This window comes from Ostrea edulis, chromosome 5 (assembly GCF_947568905.1).
Source record: "Ostrea edulis chromosome 5, xbOstEdul1.1, whole genome shotgun sequence".
Classification (NCBI taxonomy): domain Eukaryota; kingdom Metazoa; phylum Mollusca; class Bivalvia; order Ostreida; family Ostreidae; genus Ostrea; species Ostrea edulis.
This window is the reverse complement of record NC_079168.1, coordinates 86,453,550-86,475,250: the sequence shown is the minus strand read 5'-3', so window position 1 is coordinate 86,475,250 and position 21,701 is coordinate 86,453,550. Positions and strand designations below refer to the sequence as shown.

Genomic DNA, 21,701 nt, shown 5'->3' with positions numbered 1-21,701 from the left:
CCCCCCCCGTTTTCCTCATCATGAAACATGTAAATGTAAAGCTGTACATAAAAAAAAATGTATGATAAAAGTTTTTTTGAAATTTTACTGATGCATTTGAATATATTGGAGCAAAGGTAAGATAGTGTCACTGTGATAGTGGGCAAGGCTTGATATATCATCACGATTTTAATATTCAGTATGTCTAAGAAGATTTCGTTTTCTGCATTAATTTGGGCAACTTTCAGTAAACAAGTGTAGTGCGATCAGGCATGCAACATCGTTTGTGAAAGGAGGGGATACTTTTTCCTTGCATTTATATGAAAATACTTGGAAGGCACAAAAAAGTAAATCATAAATCGGGGTGGTGGTGTTATCCATCATGCAATAAACTCAGTCCATGTGTTCCATCCGGGGGTGTTCATCCTGCAAATACATTTGTGCTTGATGGACACCTGTGATCTAGACAACATTCAAGAAGTTCTATTTTGTCACTTCAATGTAAAGATTACATAACCCTATTTATTTGAATCGTAGACATGAACGGTCAGAAAACTTCATTTTAATCGTAAAATTTTGTGGTATTAAGCAGTCGTAAGCATTGAATAAGATCTGGGGATTTTGGACTTATTTTGGACATTGGATTTACAGCTGATTTGTTACAGTTGAAATTCTTGTGTGGGAATTTAGCTCGGCATTAAACCCTCACCAGACACTGATTTTGTATACCTGTTGTAAATGAGTAATTTGTCATTGATATAGTTGTGAATGATTTGTTTGAAATCTTTGTGATCGATTTCTGTTGATTTTATTTATTTAACAATTAGTGTATATATTTAACATCAAAGAGGAGATCCTTATGCAAAAATGGCGACCACCTGACGCACCCCAGGATAAAGTATGGCTTGTTGTTCTCCAGATAGTGGTTTCAGTAATATATTGTAGGGAAATCATGAGTTTAGCTCACGAAACACCCATGGCAGGTCATTTAGGTGTTCATAAGACTTGTAACATACATGTAATTTTGAGTCATTTGTATTGGCCTCAGTTGAGAAAGGATGTTTCTGAATTTTGCAAGTCGTGTCATGTTTGCCAGAGGGTAGATAAACCTATTCAGAGAATTCCATCTGCCCCTCTTTCTTTCATTCCAGCTTTTGAAGAACCTTTTATTGGTGGATATTGTGTAGAACCTTTTATTGGTGGATATTGTGTAGAACCTTTTATTGGTGGATATTGTGTAGAACCTTTTATTGGTGGATATTGTGTAGAACCTTTTATTGATGGATATTGTGTAGAACCTTTTATTGGTGGATATTGTGTAGAACCTTTTATTGGTGGATATTGTGTAGAATCTTTTTATTGGTGGATATTGTGTCTAAGACTAGGTTAGGGAAGCAGTATCGACATACTGTTTTGTGTATGTCCAATCGAATCCCTGAAGCTATACTTCTTAGGAATATTAAGGTAAAGACCATAGTCAAGACCCATACCAATTTGTCAGTTTTTAGGAGTGCCTAAGGCTCTTCAATTAGATCGAGGTTCAAATTTTATGTCAGGGTTGTTTCAACAGGTCATGCATGAAATAGGTGCTAGACAGCATAAGTCTACTGCTAAAATCTAAAGAATTCTCAAACCAAGATGGATGTTTGATATGACAAAGATGCCAGGGACAGAGTTTTCAAACCAGGTGATAAGGTTGCACTTTTGCCTATTCCTGGTCACCCTTTGCAGGCCAGATATTATGGCCCTTATGAAATTGAAAGCTCAGTGATGTGAACTATGTAGTTAAGACACCTGGCCGGCGTAAAGGAAAAGGAGTTTGCCACATTAACATGTTGAAAGAGCATTTTGATAAATGTGACCGAAATCATGTAAAATTATAGTTTTCACTTTACCCAAACGTAAAGACATTTCAATATTGTACTGAAAATAATAGTGTAGAAATTGTTGAAAAAATTTCAACCGGAGTGTCCGTTTAAAGAACTCCGAAAAATTCTTGCCAATCTTACTGCCAAACTTTGACATTTGAAGTTTTACCAGAAATAACTAATTCAACGTCTCATGGCTAATCATATTTCAATCTTCCCGGATGTCCAAGAAAATAATGACAATGCTGCTGGTATTGGTGTTATAGTGGATGACGCTTTGTCCGTCAAGGAGAATCTTTATCATTTGATCCGTTAAAATTGCAGTTCTTAAGAACAGAGGTGCAATGGATGTTAGACAATGACATTATTGAGCCAAGGAAAAATGGTTGGAACTCTCCTTGCATTTTAGAAGGGTCTAGGGATCCGTGTTTGCCCAACTCTCTATTTTGTATTGCTTAAAGGAGCTATGAGATTGGTCACTGTTCGTTATCTTCACCTTTCATTTTAGTACCTAAACCTGATGGTACCTACCAACTGTGTACTGACTTCAGAAAAGTGAATTCTGTCACGAAATCAGACTCATCCGATTCCCAGAATCAATGACTGCATTGGAAAAATTGGGTATTCAAAATTTGTCAGTAAATGCGACCTGCTAAAAGATTACTGGCAAGTACAATTATCTGAAAGAGCCTAGGAAATGTTTGCTTTCGTGACTCACGATAACCTGTTTCTATACCATATAAACTGTAACGGGTTTATTCCGCGGGACTAAAATTTGGCGATTTGCTGGCTGAAAGGTATGCTGATGATTTTAGCGGAATAAATTATGGCTGACAGGGAAGAGTTTTCTCTCTTTCAAATACTGAAACCACAATTAAATGCATATTTGGCGATTGACATTTTGGCGGAAAGCAATCTAACCGCTAAAATAAGCCAAAATTATAACCCCACGGAAAAACCCCGCTATACGGTATAATTTATGCCTTTTGGCATGAAAAAGTCTCCAGTGACCTTTCAGAGGATGATTCACTCCCTCCTTCAGGGATGTGAATTCTACATTGATGATGCTATTCTCTACAACGACACGAAGGAGGAACAGTTCCAAATCATGCATGCGTTCTTCATTATTCTGGCAAAAGTAAACTTAACAATGAATCTTGCGAAGAGTGGTGTTTGTCATGCTACTGTGGAAAATTTAGGTCATAAAGTAGGTCAAGGTTATGTTACACCCATCGTGGCAAAAGTGGATACTATTGCAAAATTCTAAATTCCTACAAACAAGAAAGAGCTAATAAGATTTTTGGGTATGACTGGCTTTTACAGAAAAGTTAGCCCAACATACTTCAGTAGTTGGTCCACTTACCAATCTCTTGCAAAAGGGTTTAATTTCGATGGACAAAGGACTGTGATAAATCTTTTTGTAAAATCAATCTATCCTTATGAGTAGTTCTAGTTCTGTCAGTTCCAGTATTTGTCTGAGCAATTTAAGTTTTCTGTTGGTGTTAGTGATGTAGGAATCGGTGCTGCTTTATTCCAAGAACATAGTGACAATGTAGATAAAGTTGTTTCTTGTTTTTCCAACAAACTTAAAAAGTAAAAAAAAAAGTAAACCTTTCGAAAAGTTGTTAACATTATATCTGATGTTTATTCGAAAGTTACTGTACACCCAATTCTTGTTTTTAAAGATCACAACCACCTCACTTTCTTGTATAACAAAAATCAAAGACTTATAGAATGGAGTTTATCATTATTAAAATCAATGTAACTATAGCCCAGTTGGAAATGCCATTCATGTTGATAATGTTGAAAATGAGCACTTGAAATCATTTCTTTTTTAAAAAGGTAATAAATTCATTGAACCTCGGTCTTTCAATTGGCGACAGAAGTTAATCTCTATTATTGATTCTGTCAAAAATTATGCCAGACAAAATAATGGGCTAAACATGAAAACTTAAGAACTTCATATCTTGTCAGAATATATTAAAAGTATAAGAGGAACATTAAAATTACGTATTAGATACATCAAAACAAAAATACGTACCTTCTATCCATCTGTGTTTAGTAAACCAGAGGTGATCAAGGAATGAAAGGTGAAAATACGAACAGTGATCAATCTCATAACTCCTATAGGCAATGCAAAATAGATAGTTGGGCAAAAACGGACCCCTTGGCATGCCAGGGGTGGGATCAGGTGCCTAGGAGGAGTAAGCATCCTCTGTTGACCGGTCACACCTGCGTGAGCCCTAGAGTCTGATCAGGTAAACATATTTATCTATAGTCAAAGTCAGTGTGCCAAGAACGGTCTAACAATGACATTTGACCCAATGATAAGTTGTATTGGCAAACTAGATCGTTATAACGACCATAGGATTTGCGAAATGCTGACTTTAAACGAGATTGTTGGTACCCTTGCTTCAATTTAAAGATTGACCATACGCAGAGCAACTTCATACGTATTGCATCAGTCGAGTTTGTCATAGAGTTGAGTTGTTAGTTTGCCGTTAATATCTACTTTCAGTAAAATATCTAAGTATGAAGCAGATGTGGACTACTCTGTGGTGTCTTTTATTTCGAGTTAACTGGGATGTATTGAATCGACATATGAATGAAAATTATTATTGTTAATAGATAATACATCGTCGATATATCTAAATGTAGAATTGAAGGTCACAGCAAGAGATTTCTTCTTCTCACGTAGAAGGTTTTGAATGAATTCTGCTTCATAGGAATATAGAAACAGGTCAGCTAGCAAAGGAGTAAAATTTGCGCCCATGGGAATTCGATGATCACCAAAGACCACGAAGATATTATTAAAGAGGACCTTTAGCATATTTTTTATTTCCATTTCAGAGTACTTGTGCGTGGAATCAGAGTGGTGTTTCACAAAATAAGTTTTTGGATGACTGATCACTAGATATGAATATTTCCTTTTTCCATTTTTGTTGAAGAAGCAACTGTCTATGATGTCAAAAAGTCTGGTCTTTCATGTATCGTGAGGAATGGTCGTGTAAAGTGTTGGAAAGTCATACGTTTTGATGTTGTTGATTTGAGAAAAGTTTTGTGATTTCAAGTTTACTAAAAGTTCTTTAGAAGTTTTTAGAATCTACATTTGAATTAGACAATTTGTGGCATATGTAGTCGCACAGTACGATTGCAATCTCTCCTTCCCAGCTGTTAATATTTTCGTGAGAAGCAAAACTAGATTTACTGGACATTTACTGGATCCAGCAATGTATATTTGTTTGTAAGGGGTTTTATGTAGTTTAGGAATCCAGTATACGTACGTAAGTCATATTCTTTCGAGCCATTGACTGAAATATTAAATGTGTATAAAACTGAAGCATGGTTTTGAAGAATTTCGTCTTTTGGGCAGTTAGAGTATACGGACGATTACCAACAGTGGAAGTAATGACAAGTTCGTTTAAAATACAGTTGTAACAATGAGCCTTACAAAGACAATATTGTTATAAATTTGTCAACTGGAACCAAAACATATTCCTCATGCAACCTATCGAATTCTTTTATCGCTTCTGGTTTACTAAACACAGAAGGATATATGGTTTGTACTTTTGTTTTAATATGTCTAATGTGGAATTTTAATATTCCTCTTATGCTTATAACCCATTCTGACAATGTATCAAGTTCCCCTTTTTCATATGTAGCCCATTGTCTGGCAAAATCCTCGACATACTTCATATTAGAAATGAAGTTTTGTCGCCAATTAAAGACCGAGGTTCTCTGTATTTAGGACCTTTTAGAATAAGTGATTTGAGGTCCTCATTTTCAACTACAGGTGAACTTCGATATGTCGAACTTGTTAGGACCGACAAAATAATAAATATCGATACATCGAAGTTAATGAATTTGACACCAATACTGTGGAATGTTTTATGTTGCATATTGTTTTATTTGACTTTTAAAAGCGGTAAGATTTTAGTTTGAAGTCAGGGATTTTTTAAAAATACGTTTGCATTTGCATGTGTATCTATTGGAACTGTACTTAATTGGATACTGCAACACTTACATTTACAAATGTCGGTCGTTTATCATAACGATAATCAGTTATCACGTTTGGTTCAGTATTTCAGATATTCGGATTTTTAATGCTTTGTAATTGATAAACCGATCACTGTAATAATGACGAAGACAGAAACTGGAATTATCACTGCCTTGGATTCTGTGTCTTTTTCGACTTCTGTTTCCATTGTATGAACTTTAAGATTCCTTTTCATACCACTGCCAGATAATCCAACTATCCTTCGGGATGGATACCGGGTCCTTCCATACATGTAGATTGGTTATTGGATACTGAATATTTTGAATGTTGGTGCTGATATTTATACTAAAAATAAGGTTTTTTATTGTTTAATGCTTGATTTCTATATCACTTCGATGTGATTAGTGTTTACTTTGACTTATAATAGCATGTGTAAACGTGTATTTCGACAAAAATAAAATCCTATTTTAAACATATACACAGTTTCGATCTTCATGCAATTTATGAATTCTGTATTTGCTACGGCGGATTATTCACGTGTATTGTTAGATGTATGTTGAAATGCATTGGTTTTATATCCTCAAAATTGTATTTGTATGTCTACTCACCCTCTACTGTCTTATGTGTATATATTTGTAAATAATTTGTATTTATAACCGATGAGCTGTATAGCTTAAGGAAATTAAGAATCTGAATCTATTTCAGTACTCGTCCCCAAACTGCTTGTTGAATTATCTTGTCATCTTACGTATTGTATTGTTTATTGACCAAGAGCCATACAGTTCATAGGTATAAAGTATATACAACAACAAATTATACAATGAAATAGTAACAGAACATAATATATCATACTGATGTACATGGACAGGGTAGATACTGAGGATAATGTTATAATAACTGAGATCTAATAGACGAACATTTATATAGGTATTTACCAAGTTTACATAATTCCGTAATATTTCCAGTTGATAATAGTTGGAGAAGCTTGAAAGTGGAGGGGTGTTTATAATAATATTTCTTTAAATACTGTTTTCTACAATCATTATAAAAAGGACATACTAATATAAAATGATATTCATCTTCAATACTCTCTGAACATAATTGATATTTTCTTTCATTTCTTGGAATATTGCTAAATCTACCTTGTTCAATTTCTGTTCTATGTGAGGATAATTGTATAAGTGTGGATTTCATAATCATCCCCAAACACCCAATCTGCATAGTTAGATAAAGCTCCCAACAGACCGTAAAATTAATCTAACGGGGTGATTGTGTACTTCAGGTATGAAGTCAATGAAGCGAGAAACTTCTTGGACTTCGATATAAGGCATGTGTTTTTAGCACTTGGGACAGTAAATCTACTTCGAGATAAGCCAGGTATTCGAGATTTCTGTGTTCGAGATACCGAGGTTTTTTAAAATCACAACTGTAGTAAATCTGGCCGGGACCGTCGACTCGAGACATCCGTGGTATTCGACATATCGGTGTTCGAGATGCGAAGTTTACCTGTATATCAACATCACCAGTAATGACGTGTCCAGCTGGACTATAGTTGAAAGAAGATGAAGAACAAGGTTTGTAATTGAAAAGTTTAGATGCAATAGCAGAAGTAAATTTGTAGGAATTACTGGGTGTCGACTTGAATTTAAAATAAGTTAGAATACACGACTGAACTTTTTTTTATGACAAAGAATGTTGCTTATGTTGACGGCATCTATTCCTTTCTTTGTAAACGAGCTTAAGGAACTGGCGGCATGATTTGGAAGGAATATCATCCATGAACCGTGGTGGTTTAAAGAGCCTATGATTGGCAACATCCATACTGATAGAGTTCAGTCTATATTCAGGTGTTGAAAAATCCAAATATAGACTAGCTGTGGCTTCTTGAAATAACTTATACAAAACTGTCAATGGAACAGAGTAGAGTTTTGTGCGAATATCATGTGGAATACGCTTTGGTTCCAGCTGACAAAGCTTGTAACAACATTGTCTTTGTTTACAAGGCTCATCATTGAAACTTTACATGTATTTCAAACGAACTTGGCATTAATTTCACATTTGTTAATTATACTTATACTTCAACTGCTCTTTTGAAAGATAAAATTTTTCAAAATCATACTTCGGTTTTAGACACATTCAAAATACTAGTCAGTGGAATGGGTATATATATATATATATATATATATATATATATATATATATATATATGAGTTACCGTACCTATACTGAATTCCTAAACTTAACAAAACCCTTTCAAAGAAAGGGACATTACTGAATCGAAGTACTGTTCTAGCAAGCCCCCATCTTTGCTCGTCACGAAAATATTAACAGCTGTGAAGGAGAAGCTTCAAACATACCGTGCCATAAAATATGCTAGAAGTGGTGTTAGTTAAATGCAGATTCTAAAATAATCGTAATTAACGTTTATTAAATTTGAAATTACAAAACTTTTCTCAAATCAATAACATCAAAACCTATGACAGTCTCTTGGGAACCAGTGGTGCTCCTTTGTTAGCTGACTTGTTATATATTTTTATGAAATAGGTTATTTAAAAGCTTCTACATGGGAAGAAAGAGTTGCTTGCCTTCAACTCGACATTTAGATATATCGACGACGTTGTATCTATGAGTAATAATCATTTTCATTCATATGTCGATTCAATATATGCATATAAACTCGAAATAAAATACACCACTGAGTCCTTCACATCTGCTTCGTACTTAAATATTCTATTGAAACTAGATATTAACGACAAACTAAAAACTCGACTTTATGACATACGGGATGATTTCAGCATCTCCATCGTCAACTAAATGAATATTCCATAATCACCTGCATATGGTGTTTATATCTCTCAACTGATTCCATATAGAGCTTGTTCTGCGTATGATGAGTTTTTAAATCGAGGTAGGCTATTGACAAACAACTTGATGTTACAGGGTTTTCAACAGTCTCGTTTAAAGTAAGCATTTCGCAAATTCTATAGTCGATATAACGATCTAGTTTGCCAATACAACTTACCTTTGGGTCAAATGCTGTTTGACGTGTTTCATACCGATTGTTAGGCCGTCAGGATAATATTGTTAGACCGTTCTTGACAAAGTGATTGTAAGCAACATCAACACAACATAATGTGCTTATGATAAATAAGTTTTCATTGTAATTGCATTCAATTGTTATAGGTCAGAATGAACCTAGATAAACTCAGCAGAAATCAGTCACAAATATTGCTAACAAACCATTCACATTTATATCAATAACAAATTACTAACTTACAAGGTACACATCTGATGATGGTTTAACGCCGAGCTGAATTCCTACACAAGAATGTCAACTGTTACAAATATAAATCCAATATTCAAAATCCCCAGATCTTATTCAATGCTTCCAAATGCTTAATACTACAATGTACAAGCACAATGCATTTATATAAAAAATGGAATTTCCAGACCGTTTCTACGACTCAAATAAATAGGATTATGTAATCTTTACATTAAAGTGACAAAAAGTTTTCTAACATTAGAACTTGTCGAATTTTTTCTAGGTCATATGTATCAATTAAGGACAAGAGTATTACACAACACCCCATTAAATTGTTTGAATCACAAAGAAAACCCAATTCTTCGTAATTGAAAACCTGAATGCATATTAATATGTACATCAAATCAAAACAATAAAACAACAAAAACAGAGGACACTAATACTTTTGAAAAGTCATCTTCAATAACATTGTCTTTGCTGAAAGGTGATTAAAGAACAGTGATAAATTGTATAATTGCTTTAATGAATACAAAACAAATAGCTGGGAAACACATACCCCTGAATATGCCAGAAGTGGAATCAAATGCCAAGGACGAGTAAACTTCCGCTGTTGACCGGTCACACCCGCCATGAGCCCTATATTTTGATCAGATAAACGGTGTAATCCATAGTCAAAAATAGAATGTAAAATATAACTTAACAATTGTTAAGAAACACGTCAGACAACATTCGAACTATTGGCAGGTTGTATTTGTAAATTAAATCGATGTAACGATTATAGAATTTGCGAAATGCTGACTCTAAACGAGGTCTCGAAAACGAGAAGGTGCCATTTTTACTTCAGTAGTTAAAATTTAGTCCTAGTTCAAGTTAGGGTTCAATGTTTGCAGAGCGGTCTAATTTTTTATTTTATGCATATAAAAATCATTTATTGCGATCTGCATGAGAGAGAGAGAGAGAGAGAGAGAGAGAGAGAGAGAGAGAGAGAGAGAGAGAGAGATAAATAGATGTATGTATCCGTATGCAAGGTGAAGATAACGAACAGTGATCAATCTCATAACTCCTAAAAGCAATACAAAATAGATAGTTGGGTAAACACGGACCCCTGGACACACCAGAGGTGGGATCAGGTGCCAAGGAGGAGTAAGCATCCCCTGTTGACCGGTCACACCCGCCGTGAGCCCCATATCCTGATCAGGTAAACGGAGTTATCCGTAGTCAAAATCAGTGTGCCAAGAACGGCTTAACAATCGGTATGAAACACGTCAGACAGCATTTGATGCAATGCGAGGTTGTATTGACGAACTAGATCGTTATAACGACCATAGAATTTGCGAAATGCTGACTTCAATCGAGACTGTTGAAATCCCTGTACCATCAACTTGTTTGTCAGTAGCTTACCTCGATTTAAAAACTGACTATACCCAGAACAAGCTCTTGCATATTGAATCAGTTGAGATATATAAACACCATATGCAGGTGATAAGGGAATATTGCTACATAAATGTGGGAAGTTGACGATGGAGAAGCTGAAATCATCCCGTTTGTCATACAGTTGAGTTGTTAGTTTGCCGTTAATGTCTACTTTCAATAAAATATCTAAGTATGAAGCAGAAGTGGACGACTCTGTGGTGTCCTTTATTTCGAGCTCACAGGGATATATCAAATCGACATATGAATGAAAGCTATCATTGTTAATAGACAAAACGTCATCGATATATCTAAAAGTCGAATTGAAGGTCACAGCGAGAGATTTTTTCTTCTCACGTAGAAGTTTTTGAATAAATTCTGCTTCATATGAATATAAAAACCGGTCAGCTAACAAAGGAGCACAATTCGTGCCCATGGGAATTCCAACAGACTGTTGGAAGACCTGATCACCAAAGACCACGAAGATATTGTCAATGAGGAACTCTAACATATTTTTTATTTCAACTTCAGGGTACTTGTGCGTGGAATCAGAGTGGTGTTTAACAAAGTAAGTTTTTGAATGACTGATCACTAGATATGAATATTTCCGTTTTCCGTTTTTGTTGAAGAAGCAACTGTCTATGATGTCAAAAAGTCTAGTCTTTAATTTATCGTGAGGAATGGTCGTGTATAGTGTTGAAAAGTCATAGGTTTTAATGCTATTGATTTGGGAAAAATTCTGTGATTTCAAGTATGGATAAAATTTGCTAACTCTAAGGTACGACAACTCAAAAAATGCAGAACAGATCCGTTATGTTGTAAGTATCTGTAAATGTCCAGATACTTAAATGAAATCGTAGAAATTATCTAAAGTACACGAGGAATTCAAAATTCTAGGTTTAATTACGTACATGTACAATGTATACGTGTAGTTGTGAAATTTCAATGACATTAAAGAAATTGAAGTATTGAAAGCCCTGGTAAAGAAAAACAAAGAGCCCCAACCAAAACAAAAACATGACGATATCTTTCCATCAAATATCGAATCCCAAAGCGGTGCGTATATAGTGAGAAGTCCTGCATTCAAAGATGTGTATACTATTTTCAATATCACAACAATTATCACAATATTTGTTGTACATCTGAATTCCATAGGCTTGCATTTATACTATTTTCGTATTCTGAAATGTATGTAAAAAAAATTTCAATTGCATCCAGGTATTCTTTTTAAACTGATATCTTTGTAACGTTGATTCAGTAGATAGTCTTCCATGAAAAATTGGGTATTCTGACTAAGCACTTTTCCGTACCTTACTTTAAAAACTTAATTTCATAATAAAGACTATAATGAGTATTTTCATTATTTCCGTTAGGTAATGTAGATATGCTCTTTCATCTATAGTTTAAGATAGATTCAAAATTGACTTTAAAATATAAAATACATATTAGAATGTTGTTTTTACGAGAAATATTTTTCCTGCTCTTCGTTTTCATAGTACAAAAAAAAAAAACTATTTTAAGAAACCGATTCACTCAGTCCTGCAGCTTCGTTAGTTTTTATTTGTTATTTATACTTATTGATGATTGAAAATTGTCATTCCATAATGATTGTAAACGTTGAAATTTATTTACAAACAAAGGAATAAATGTCGTCAACATAAGCAGCATTCTTCGTCATAAAAGGGTTCAGTCGTGTATTCCAACTTATTTCAAGTTAAAGCCTACACCCTGTATTTCCTACAGCTATACTTCTACTATTTCATCCAAACTTTGTAATTATAACAAACTTTGCAGTGCCTAGATATAGACCATCTTATACGTAATCCACCAACGTGTTCTTGTTCTTCATTTTCTTTCAACTATAGTCCAGCTGGACACGTCATTACTGGTGACATCAAATCACTTATTCTAAAAGGTCCTAAATGAAATTAACATGCAAGGTGAAGATAACGAAGTGATCAATTTCACAACTCCTGTAAGCAATACAAAATAGATAGTTGGGCAAAACGGACTCCTGGACACACCAGGGGTGGGATCAGGTGCCTAGGAGGAGTAAACATCCCTCGTCGACAGGCCACACCCGCCATGAGCCACATATCCTGATTAGGCAAATGGAACCATCCGCAGCCAAAACCAGTGCGCCAAGAACGGCCTAACAATACAGAGAACCTCGATCTTTTAATTGGTGACAGAACTTCATCTCTATTATGAATTCTGTCGAAGATTATGCCAGACAATGGGCTAAATATGAAAAAGAAGAACTTGATACATTGTCGGAATGGGATAAAAGTATATGTGGAATATCAAAATCCCGCATTAGACATATTAAAAAAAAAGTAGGTAACATCTATCTTTCTGTGTTTAGTAAACCAGAAGTAATAAAAGTATTAGATAAGGTTACATGAGGAATATGTTAAAAATGATTCCAGCTGACAAAGCTAGTAACAACATTGTGTTTGTTTGTAAGGCTCATTATTACAACTGTATTTTAAACGAACTTGGTATTACTTCCACTTTTGGTAATCGTACTTATACTCCAATTGCCCTTTCAAAAGATGGAATTCTTCAAAACCATGCTTCATATTTAGACACATTCAATATCCCAGTCAATGGGTCCAATCAATATGAGTTACCGTACCTATACCGAATTCCTAAACTACATAAAAACCCTTACAAACAAAGATACATTGCTCAGGTGTTCTACCAAGCCCCAATGTTTGCTCCTCAATTAATAAAAACAGCTGTGAAGGAGAAACTTCAAACATACTGACCGACTACATACATGTATGCCAGAAGTGGTGTTAATCAAATGTGGATTCTAAAAACTTCTAAAGAACTTTTACAAAACTTGAAATCGCAAAACTTTTCCAAAATCAATAACATCAAAATGTATGACTTTCAACACTTTACACGACCATTCCTCACAATAAATTAAAGACTAGACTTTTTGACATCATAGACAGTTGCTTCTTCAACAAAAATGGAAAAAGGAAATATTCATATCTAGTGATCAGTAATCCAAAAACTTACTTTGTTAAACACCATTCTGATTTTACACACAAGTACTCTGAAGTTGAAATAAAACAATAAGCTAGAGCTCCTCATTGACAATATCTTCGTCTTTGGTGATCAGGTCCTCCAACAGTCTGTTGAAATTCCCATGTGCACGATTTGTGCTCCTTTGTTAGCTTACCTGTTTCTTTATTCATATGAAGCAGAATTGATTAAAAAAACTTCTACCTGAGAAGAAGACATTTCTTGCTGTGGCCTTCAATTCGACATTTAGATATCACGACGACGTTTTGTCTATTAACAAGAAGAACTTTCATTCATGTGTCTATTCGATATATCCCTGTGAGCTCGAAATAAAAGAGACCACAGAGTCGTCCATTTCTGCTTCATACTTAGATATTTTATTGAAAGTAGACATTAACGGCAAACTGACAACTCAACTGTATGAGAAACCGGATTATTTCAGCTTCTCTGTCGTCAACTTGCCATATTTATGTAGCAATATTCAATTATCACCTGTATATGGTGTTTATATCTCTCAACTGATTCGATACACAAGGGCTTGTTCTGCGTATAGTCAGTTTCTAAATCGAGGCAAGCTACTGACAAACAAGTTGATGGCACATGGGTTCCAGCAGCATAGGTTGAAGTCAGGATTTTGCAAATGTGATGGTGGTTATAACGATCTAGTTCGTCAACACAACTTATCATTGGGTCAAATACTGTCTGACGTGTTTCATACCGATTGTTAGGCCGTTTTCGACACACTGATTTTGACTACGGATGACTCCGTTTACCTGATCAGGATATAGGGCTCACGGTAGGTGTGACCGGTCGAAAGTGGATGCTTACTCTTCCTAGGCACCTGATCCCACCTCTGGTGTATCCAGTGGTCTGTGTTTGCCCAACTATCTATTTTGTGTTGCTCATAGGAGTTATGAGATTGATCACTGTTCGTTATCTTCACCTTTCTTACAATGCCCGAGTATCAAAATACTACTCAGAAAACCTTAACAAAAATGGCATTGGGATCTCTCTAACATCTTTTTGTAATGAATATTTTTTTTAAATAAACAAAAATCATAGAGTAAAGAAAGAATAAGGATAAATGCGATCAAAATGGCTTCAGTTACTTTTCCATTAGAGATATTTTTACAACACAGGGTATCAGTTTTGAACATTTTGAATGAAAGAATCATTTTGTTTTTATATGTAAATATTTATTCTCTATACACATATATAATCAAGATATAGTGTCCATGGTGGGTGTGACCAGACGACAGGGAATGCTTACTCCTTCTATGTACCCGATTCCACCTTTGAAACATGTATATCCAGGGGTCCGTGTTTGTCCAACTCCATATTTTGTATTCTTTATAGGATTTATGAGATTGATCACTGTTCGTTATCTTTGACCTTTCTTTATATAAGAGAGGTCAAAGAGAAAACTGTATTTCAACCAATTGACAACAATACCAAAAGGCGCGAAAAATAAAATTAGGGTTTTCTCTGTATACAGTATCTGATATTGTGAATGCTTTAGATTTAGCCAATGATTTCATTTAAACTCGTAACTGAAATGATATATACGGGGGAAACGTTGAACAAATAAGCTAGAGTGAATTCTTTCTCCGAATTCAGGGGAGCACTGAGGTGAAGAAACCAAATCACTTTGAATTCATCATCTAGATAACGTTAACTCAATAGATAATTTAGAATTAAATATTCGAACCAAAGCTCACATTCTCCATTCTGAAAATGAAAGGGCATACGGTATAGCCTTTACTACATTTTCATTGTGAAACCGTCAACTGTAGAAGGGCCAAACAATACGGTATTGGCCAAATCTAAACTATTCACAGTATTAAATAGCTCGTCCGTTCATTTATATTTGATTCATGATATCCAAGTATTCACCTAGAAGCAACCATAATGAACACTTCTGACATAATCAAATACTGGTGTGAATATATAGTCCTTTTTTCATTCAATCATACTTTATTTCATCCCTAACGAGGTTACGACAGTGAAATTATCATAAAGAATTACAAGGATAGTAGAACAACAACGTTACAAAGAATAAAACGGTTACAAACAATAAACATACGAGAAAGGATAATGTGGAGGGCCCTAGAGTATTTAGTGTAACTGAACATTAAAAAATTAGATAATAGTATTAACGTTCAACACGGTGTAGACAAATTATCAATATTGATTCCCTTTTCAATTATCAATAAGAGAATACAAAGTAATGGGTAACAAAAGCATTTTCTTTAGATATTTAAACGATTATGGGATTCATTAAACCGAATCATAAAATGCAAATGCGATTTCGCATATTACGTAAAATTTTAATATTTAAAATATATAAATGTCAATTCAAGGAAACTAAAACTTAAAATAAAATCCCAGTATCAAGGTCTCCTGCTCTTAATGATTGTATTTCCTTGCAATTGATATTCATACAGTGTGCAAATAAAAAATCAACCCACCTTCACTGCCCCTGTCTGTTACGTGGTAGTTTTATTAGTATATATAGATGGTCGGTAAGCTGAGAAGCTGTATTACACAGCGGTAGCCGGTGGAATCCAAAACCAATCAGGTAAGACATTGTTTTTGAAAATTCATTATGATTGCTCACACTCTTGAAAAACTTTCGTAACATTTGGCAAACGTTTTTTCTCAGTAAAATAAACAAAGCATATTTTCTGGGTTTCCCTTGATTCAACATATTGTTTACTTTCTTTCTGCTAACACATCAATAATAAGCGACGTTTTCTCTGCGATCATTTTCAATTTAAAAAGAATGAGATAATCTGTATTTTCCTAAGATATTCTTATCGTATATTAGAATTGCGGTCTATCCATATCTATTAGCTCAATAGGCCATGCATGTATTTACCTAACATTATCTTAAAAAATCCTAGATTTATTGACAGGAAAACATTAAGCTACAATACTGTTAATGGTGTCATATTTTTCACGAAAGATCAAACACTCGTCATTTTTGTTTAATAAGTAATTTACCAAATTTACACATACGAAATAGTTACATTTCAAGGACAGTATTTCGAAATTAAGATATAGGATATATAATGATTGTCTTTTGATTAAAGTATTGTATTGCCTATGGGAATTATCAGAATAATCACTGTTCGTTATCTTCACCTTTCATGACTAAGAAATAAAGATTTTACGTGAAAACGGGCATTATGGAAATTATGCCTGCGGATCTGCAAATGCAGTTGATAAAGGCCATGTTCACTGAAATACATGTAGTCTTATTCATTATATTTGCATTTTGGTTTTCCCTTTTCGCTCCCGGGGCTAGTGATATCGAATATACTATATGTCTAGAGATTTCCTCACCCAAATACTATACAACATATATATTGCAAAAGATCATGCTCAGTAAATAAAAACATTCAGAATATATCTATATTTAACTGCGGTATTTCCATGCTGGTGTTGTTGGATCTCTCTCTCTCTCTCTCTCTCTCTCTCTGTTTGAAGAGATTGATTTTGGCTAAATACCTTTGAAGTTTGTTAATAAATATTTTGTAGTATTTGTATGTATGAGGATAGTAGAAACTATACAAACACTTTAATATCATATGAGTATAGAATGTCATTAACTTCATGAAGAATGCCGGAGTAACGTGTCGCAGTTCATATTCTCGCGTATTTCCAAAAATGAAACCCGTCTTATGTTTACATTCTACTTTTATTTTTGTCCCCATTTCAAGTCGTTTAGATAGAGGTATGGCAATGATCAATATTCATACACGTATTGTTCATAACTTGAACGCATGCGAAGATGACTATCATTAGAGTTTGTAAAGATAGGAAAGGCAAAAGTAATGTAAATGTATATAAATTTTTATGCACGAAACTTCTTGGTCTAGAATAGTGGAAAGAAACAAATGATATGTGATTCTATAAATATGTACTGAAAAATTTGTAGTGTAAATTTAATCCTTTTCTTACACACAAGTACATAATGTAATCGTCATATGAACATGCTTCAATGAAATGCTTTCCATTCAAGGGTGTTATGTTTCAGTTTTTTTCTCATGACAGAAATGCTGAGCCTTCTAGCCCTCGTTTGCTTCATTGCCTGCGCTGTTGCGTATCCTGGCTATTCAGACCATTATCCAGACACTTATGACGGATACAGCAAAGACCATTATTCAGACACTTACAGCAAATACGACGAAGGCTATGGTGCAGGCTACAGCGACTACTACCCAAAGCATTATGGGATAATCCACAGAGGAAGAAGTAGTGGTGGTTTCGGTGGTGGATCTGCCTCTGCCGCTGCTGCTGCATCTGGTCTTCGTGGTTTTGGTGGAATTGGTGGAGGATCAGCCGCTGCCGCTGCTGCCGCCGCTGCCTCTCGCTTTGGTGGTCTTGGAGGAGGATCAGCAGCTGCCGCTGCTGCCGCCGCTGCCTCTCGGTTTGGTGGTCTTGGAGGAGGATCAGCCGCTGCCGCTGCTGCCGCCGCTGCCTCTCGCTTTGGTGGTCTTGGAGGAGGATCAGCAGCTGCCGCTGCTGCCGCCGCTGCCTCTCGCTTTGGTGGTCTTGGAGGAGGATCAGCAGCTGCTGCTTCTGCCGCTGCTGCTGGAAATGCCGCCGCCGCTGCCGCCGCCGCCGCTGCTGCTAACAATGTAGCAGTAGGACCAATCATACAGCCCACTTATGGCTTCCCAAGCTTTGGATTATTTGGACTAGGAGGAGGTGCTGCAGCCGCCGCTGCTGCCGCTGCTGCTGGACAGGGTGCTGCCGCTGCTGCCGCTGCAGCTGCTGGACAGGGTGCCGCTGCTGCAGCCGCTGCCGCAGCTGGACAGGGTGCCGCTTCCGCTGCAGCTGCTGCCGCTGCTTCTAGATTCTATACTATATATGGTGGAATGGGTGGAATGGGTGGTGGAATGGGTGGAATGGGTGGAATTGGATTGGGACCATTTTCCAGTGGGTTCAACTTTGGAGGTGGATCTGCTGCTGCTGCTGCTGCCGCAGCTGCCGGGCAAAATGCTGCCGCTGCTGCAGCTGCAGCTGCTGCTAATGGAGGTGCTGCCGCTTCTGCTGCAGCCGCTGCTTCTGGTGGATTTGGTGGTATGAGAGGAAGTTTTGGCGGTCTTATCGGTGGTAGTTCTGGCGGTAGTATGATGGGTGGTATTGGCGGTAGACGTGGCGGTCACAAAAAAACAAAGGTATTTCTATGAACGATTAGAAAATTTGAATAAAATCATTTATCATGAGTAGAAGTAATGTAAATGATGTTTTTTCTTTTCTTTTTTAGGTGTATTAAATTGAAGAGAATACCGAAAGTTTGATCAGTTGTATCATTTGTATAATGAATGAAAAACTCTTTCCTGTCTTCTTAATTTTATGACTGGGGGAGTGCAGCCCATCGTTAATTTCAATAAAAGCATACCCCAATTTGAAGGAAAATTAGTTTGATTGGTACATTTGTATACGGATTTCATAATTTATCCAAAGGTTAGTTTCTAGAACAAATATTGATATAAGTGGAACAAGTGAATAGATAATCAACACATGGTATGTTTAAAAATACTACATGTGTTTTTGCAAATGTATAAAATGTTTTTTAACGGAACACGGGATGAAGTGACTAGGGGGAGTAAACATCATCTGCTGACTGGTCACACCGGCACATCATGATCAGATAAACGGTGTAATCCCCATGAAGTATGCCTGCGGTTGCCCTTCTGCATTTTCAAAAATGAAACTTTGTTATATCTACATTAGACATTCTTTTCTGTCGGAATTCCTAGGAATTGAAATATACTTTTTATATTCATACACGTATTGCTCACAATTATTGTGTAGGTGTTGTACACAATTCACTTCATGAGGCAATGGCTGTCAATACAATTGGTAAAGATATCGATTGATTGATTGATTTATATTTTCCGCCACACACAACAATTTTTCAGTTACCTGGTGGCGCCCAGTTTTTTATTGGTGGAAGAGAGAACCAAGATGCAATGTACCTGGGAACAGACAACCACCTTCCGAAAGTAAACTGGGAAACTTTCTCACTTACCGGCGCGAGTGGGATTCGAACCCGCGCCGACTAGAGGTCAGAGGCCTTGTGATTTTGAACGCGATGCTCTTACCACTCGGCCACGGAGGCACCCTAAAGATATCGAAGGCAAAAACATTTGAAGTGTAAATATATGGAAACAAACATCAAACAGAAAAATGAAGAAAATTCTTTGAAAATATATAGCACTTGACAATTAACATAGAACATCACTTTATTGACGTTTTAAAACTACTGACTGAATTTTTCTCCTAGATATTGCTATGAAGATCACTGCACTAAGTGGAGAAATATCTAATAAAAATCATTCAGAAATTCACCATATATAGATACCCACTTCCGCCACTACGAGGGGTTAAACTCACGTCCAGCAGAAGTAAATCTGACGATGGAAATGTCGCTACTCTGTCAAACGGAACATGGTCATCGAAAATAAAAATCGGAAGTAGAGTGGATCATGCAATACATTTTCACGCACAAACTCACTCTTTATGTACGTGTAGCATTTATTGCAGTGAATTAATGAATAAATATTTTTTTATTTAAACACTAACGGCAGTCCTTATTAAACGTGAAACCTATGTATACACGTTATTACCAACTGTTTGTGCATGAGAAGACAACAGTCGAAGTTACATGTCCCAATCTAAGCTGGAATGACTCTGAAAGAAAAGCAAACATGTCACTCATAAAGGATAGGCAGAGAAAACACTAATAGTTATAGCTATTGATACAAAACTCCAGATGGATCCCCTTTTACAGAAAAAGTAAAGATAACATGAACGCTAATATGAGAAATGAAGATATCGAACAGTGATTAATCTCATCATCCCAATTAAGAATACAAAATTAAAGCTGACATGAATTAATAAATACGTACACCTTCCTCATCTTATCCGCCATATTTCTCTCAAGTACCCTTATCTACCCGTATATACCCCAAATGTGATTGTCACACCTGAGTGATTTTTCTAGGTGGACTCGACCAGTGCATATCTCCGATAGTAATAAATCACATTTTAAAACATTATGTTTTGCTCAAAATTACAAAATATTTATTGTATACCAATGCAACATTCCGAAAGTTTAGATAATTTCTTTAAAAAAATGCAAAAAAGAAGCTTTTCTTGCATACTTGCAAGTGCATGCAAGTATTTGCAGTTTCTTATGAAATAAATGCGGATAAATAATTTGCCAAGAACACACTGATAGAGTGGAATAAGTAAAGAGCATAAAATATATTATTTATATCAATTCTTGCAAAATACAGGTCCATGCCATATGAATAATATGTAATGCACATGGCATATTCGCAAAAAAAAAAAACAAAAAAAAAAAAAACAACCAAAAAAAAAAAAAAAAAATGACAAAAAAAACAACAAAAAAAACAACAACAAACCCAGACGTCTAATCAACAGGAATCGGAGATGTGCACTTACCAAAAATATTAGATTCTCTTTATTCTGATAAATCCACGAAACAAAATGATAAACTCCATTAATTTGTATCTCGTTAGAACTTTACAACACGTTGTCATTCCATTATACCGACTGCGGTACACTTCACCCGTGCCAAACAGAGTGTCTTCAATCAGGGGAGATGTCAGAGTCGAAAATTTTTCCTGTATTGAATGCTTGTCTGGTCGAGGTTTTGCAGTTTATAGAAATCGGGAATCTAATCATATACAAACTTGGATATACAAATAAGGGAATAATGATCGAAAATATACATCTGTTTGAAAATGCGGGTATTACATTTGTACGGAAGCCGAGAGGTGCTAAGATATAGATGTAATATTTATTTAACTGACGGCCGCCATTTAATTTATGTGGCGGCCGCCACTTAATTTAACTGTCGGCCACCACTTATTAACTGGCGGACGCCACATATTATCTGGCGACCGCCACTTAATTTATATGGTGGCCACCAGTTAATTCATATGGCGACATCCACTCAATTTAAATTATAAATGGCTGTCACCAGTTATTCAATTCCTCTCTCTTTCTCTATCTCTCACTCAAAATGAAAGGGGTGCAATCCCTCCCCAATGCTTAGTAATATATATATATATATATATATATATACAAAGCACTAAAATGACCAACG

The 21,701-nt window shown here is 35.6% G+C and overlaps 1 protein-coding gene across 2 annotated transcripts; it reads left to right on the top strand.

Annotated features, from left to right (window-relative positions):
• Positions 1 to 15,996: 15,996 nt before the first annotated feature.
• On the top strand, positions 15,997 to 18,898 carry LOC130055112 (spidroin-1-like). 2 transcript variants are annotated; one of them, XM_056166611.1, is made up of 3 exons: positions 15,997 to 16,130; positions 17,609 to 18,738; positions 18,828 to 18,898. In XM_056166611.1, the coding sequence occupies exons 2-3, from the start codon at positions 17,611 to 17,613 to the stop codon at positions 18,834 to 18,836; spliced, it is 1,137 nt and encodes a 378-aa protein (XP_056022586.1). In that variant the 5' UTR covers positions 15,997 to 16,130; positions 17,609 to 17,610; the 3' UTR covers positions 18,837 to 18,898. The 2 variants fall into 2 exon arrangements, with proteins under 2 accessions (XP_056022586.1, XP_056022585.1); XM_056166610.1 differs by having other exon boundaries at positions 16,027 to 16,130; positions 17,609 to 18,898.
• The last annotated feature ends 2,803 nt before the right edge of the window (positions 18,899 to 21,701 follow it).

Bases quoted from the DNA above. Each gene is read 5' to 3' on its own strand.
- LOC130055112 (XM_056166610.1), top strand. From the start codon at position 17,611: ATGCTGAGCCTTCTAGCCCTCGTTTGCTTCATTGCCTGCGCTGTTGCG.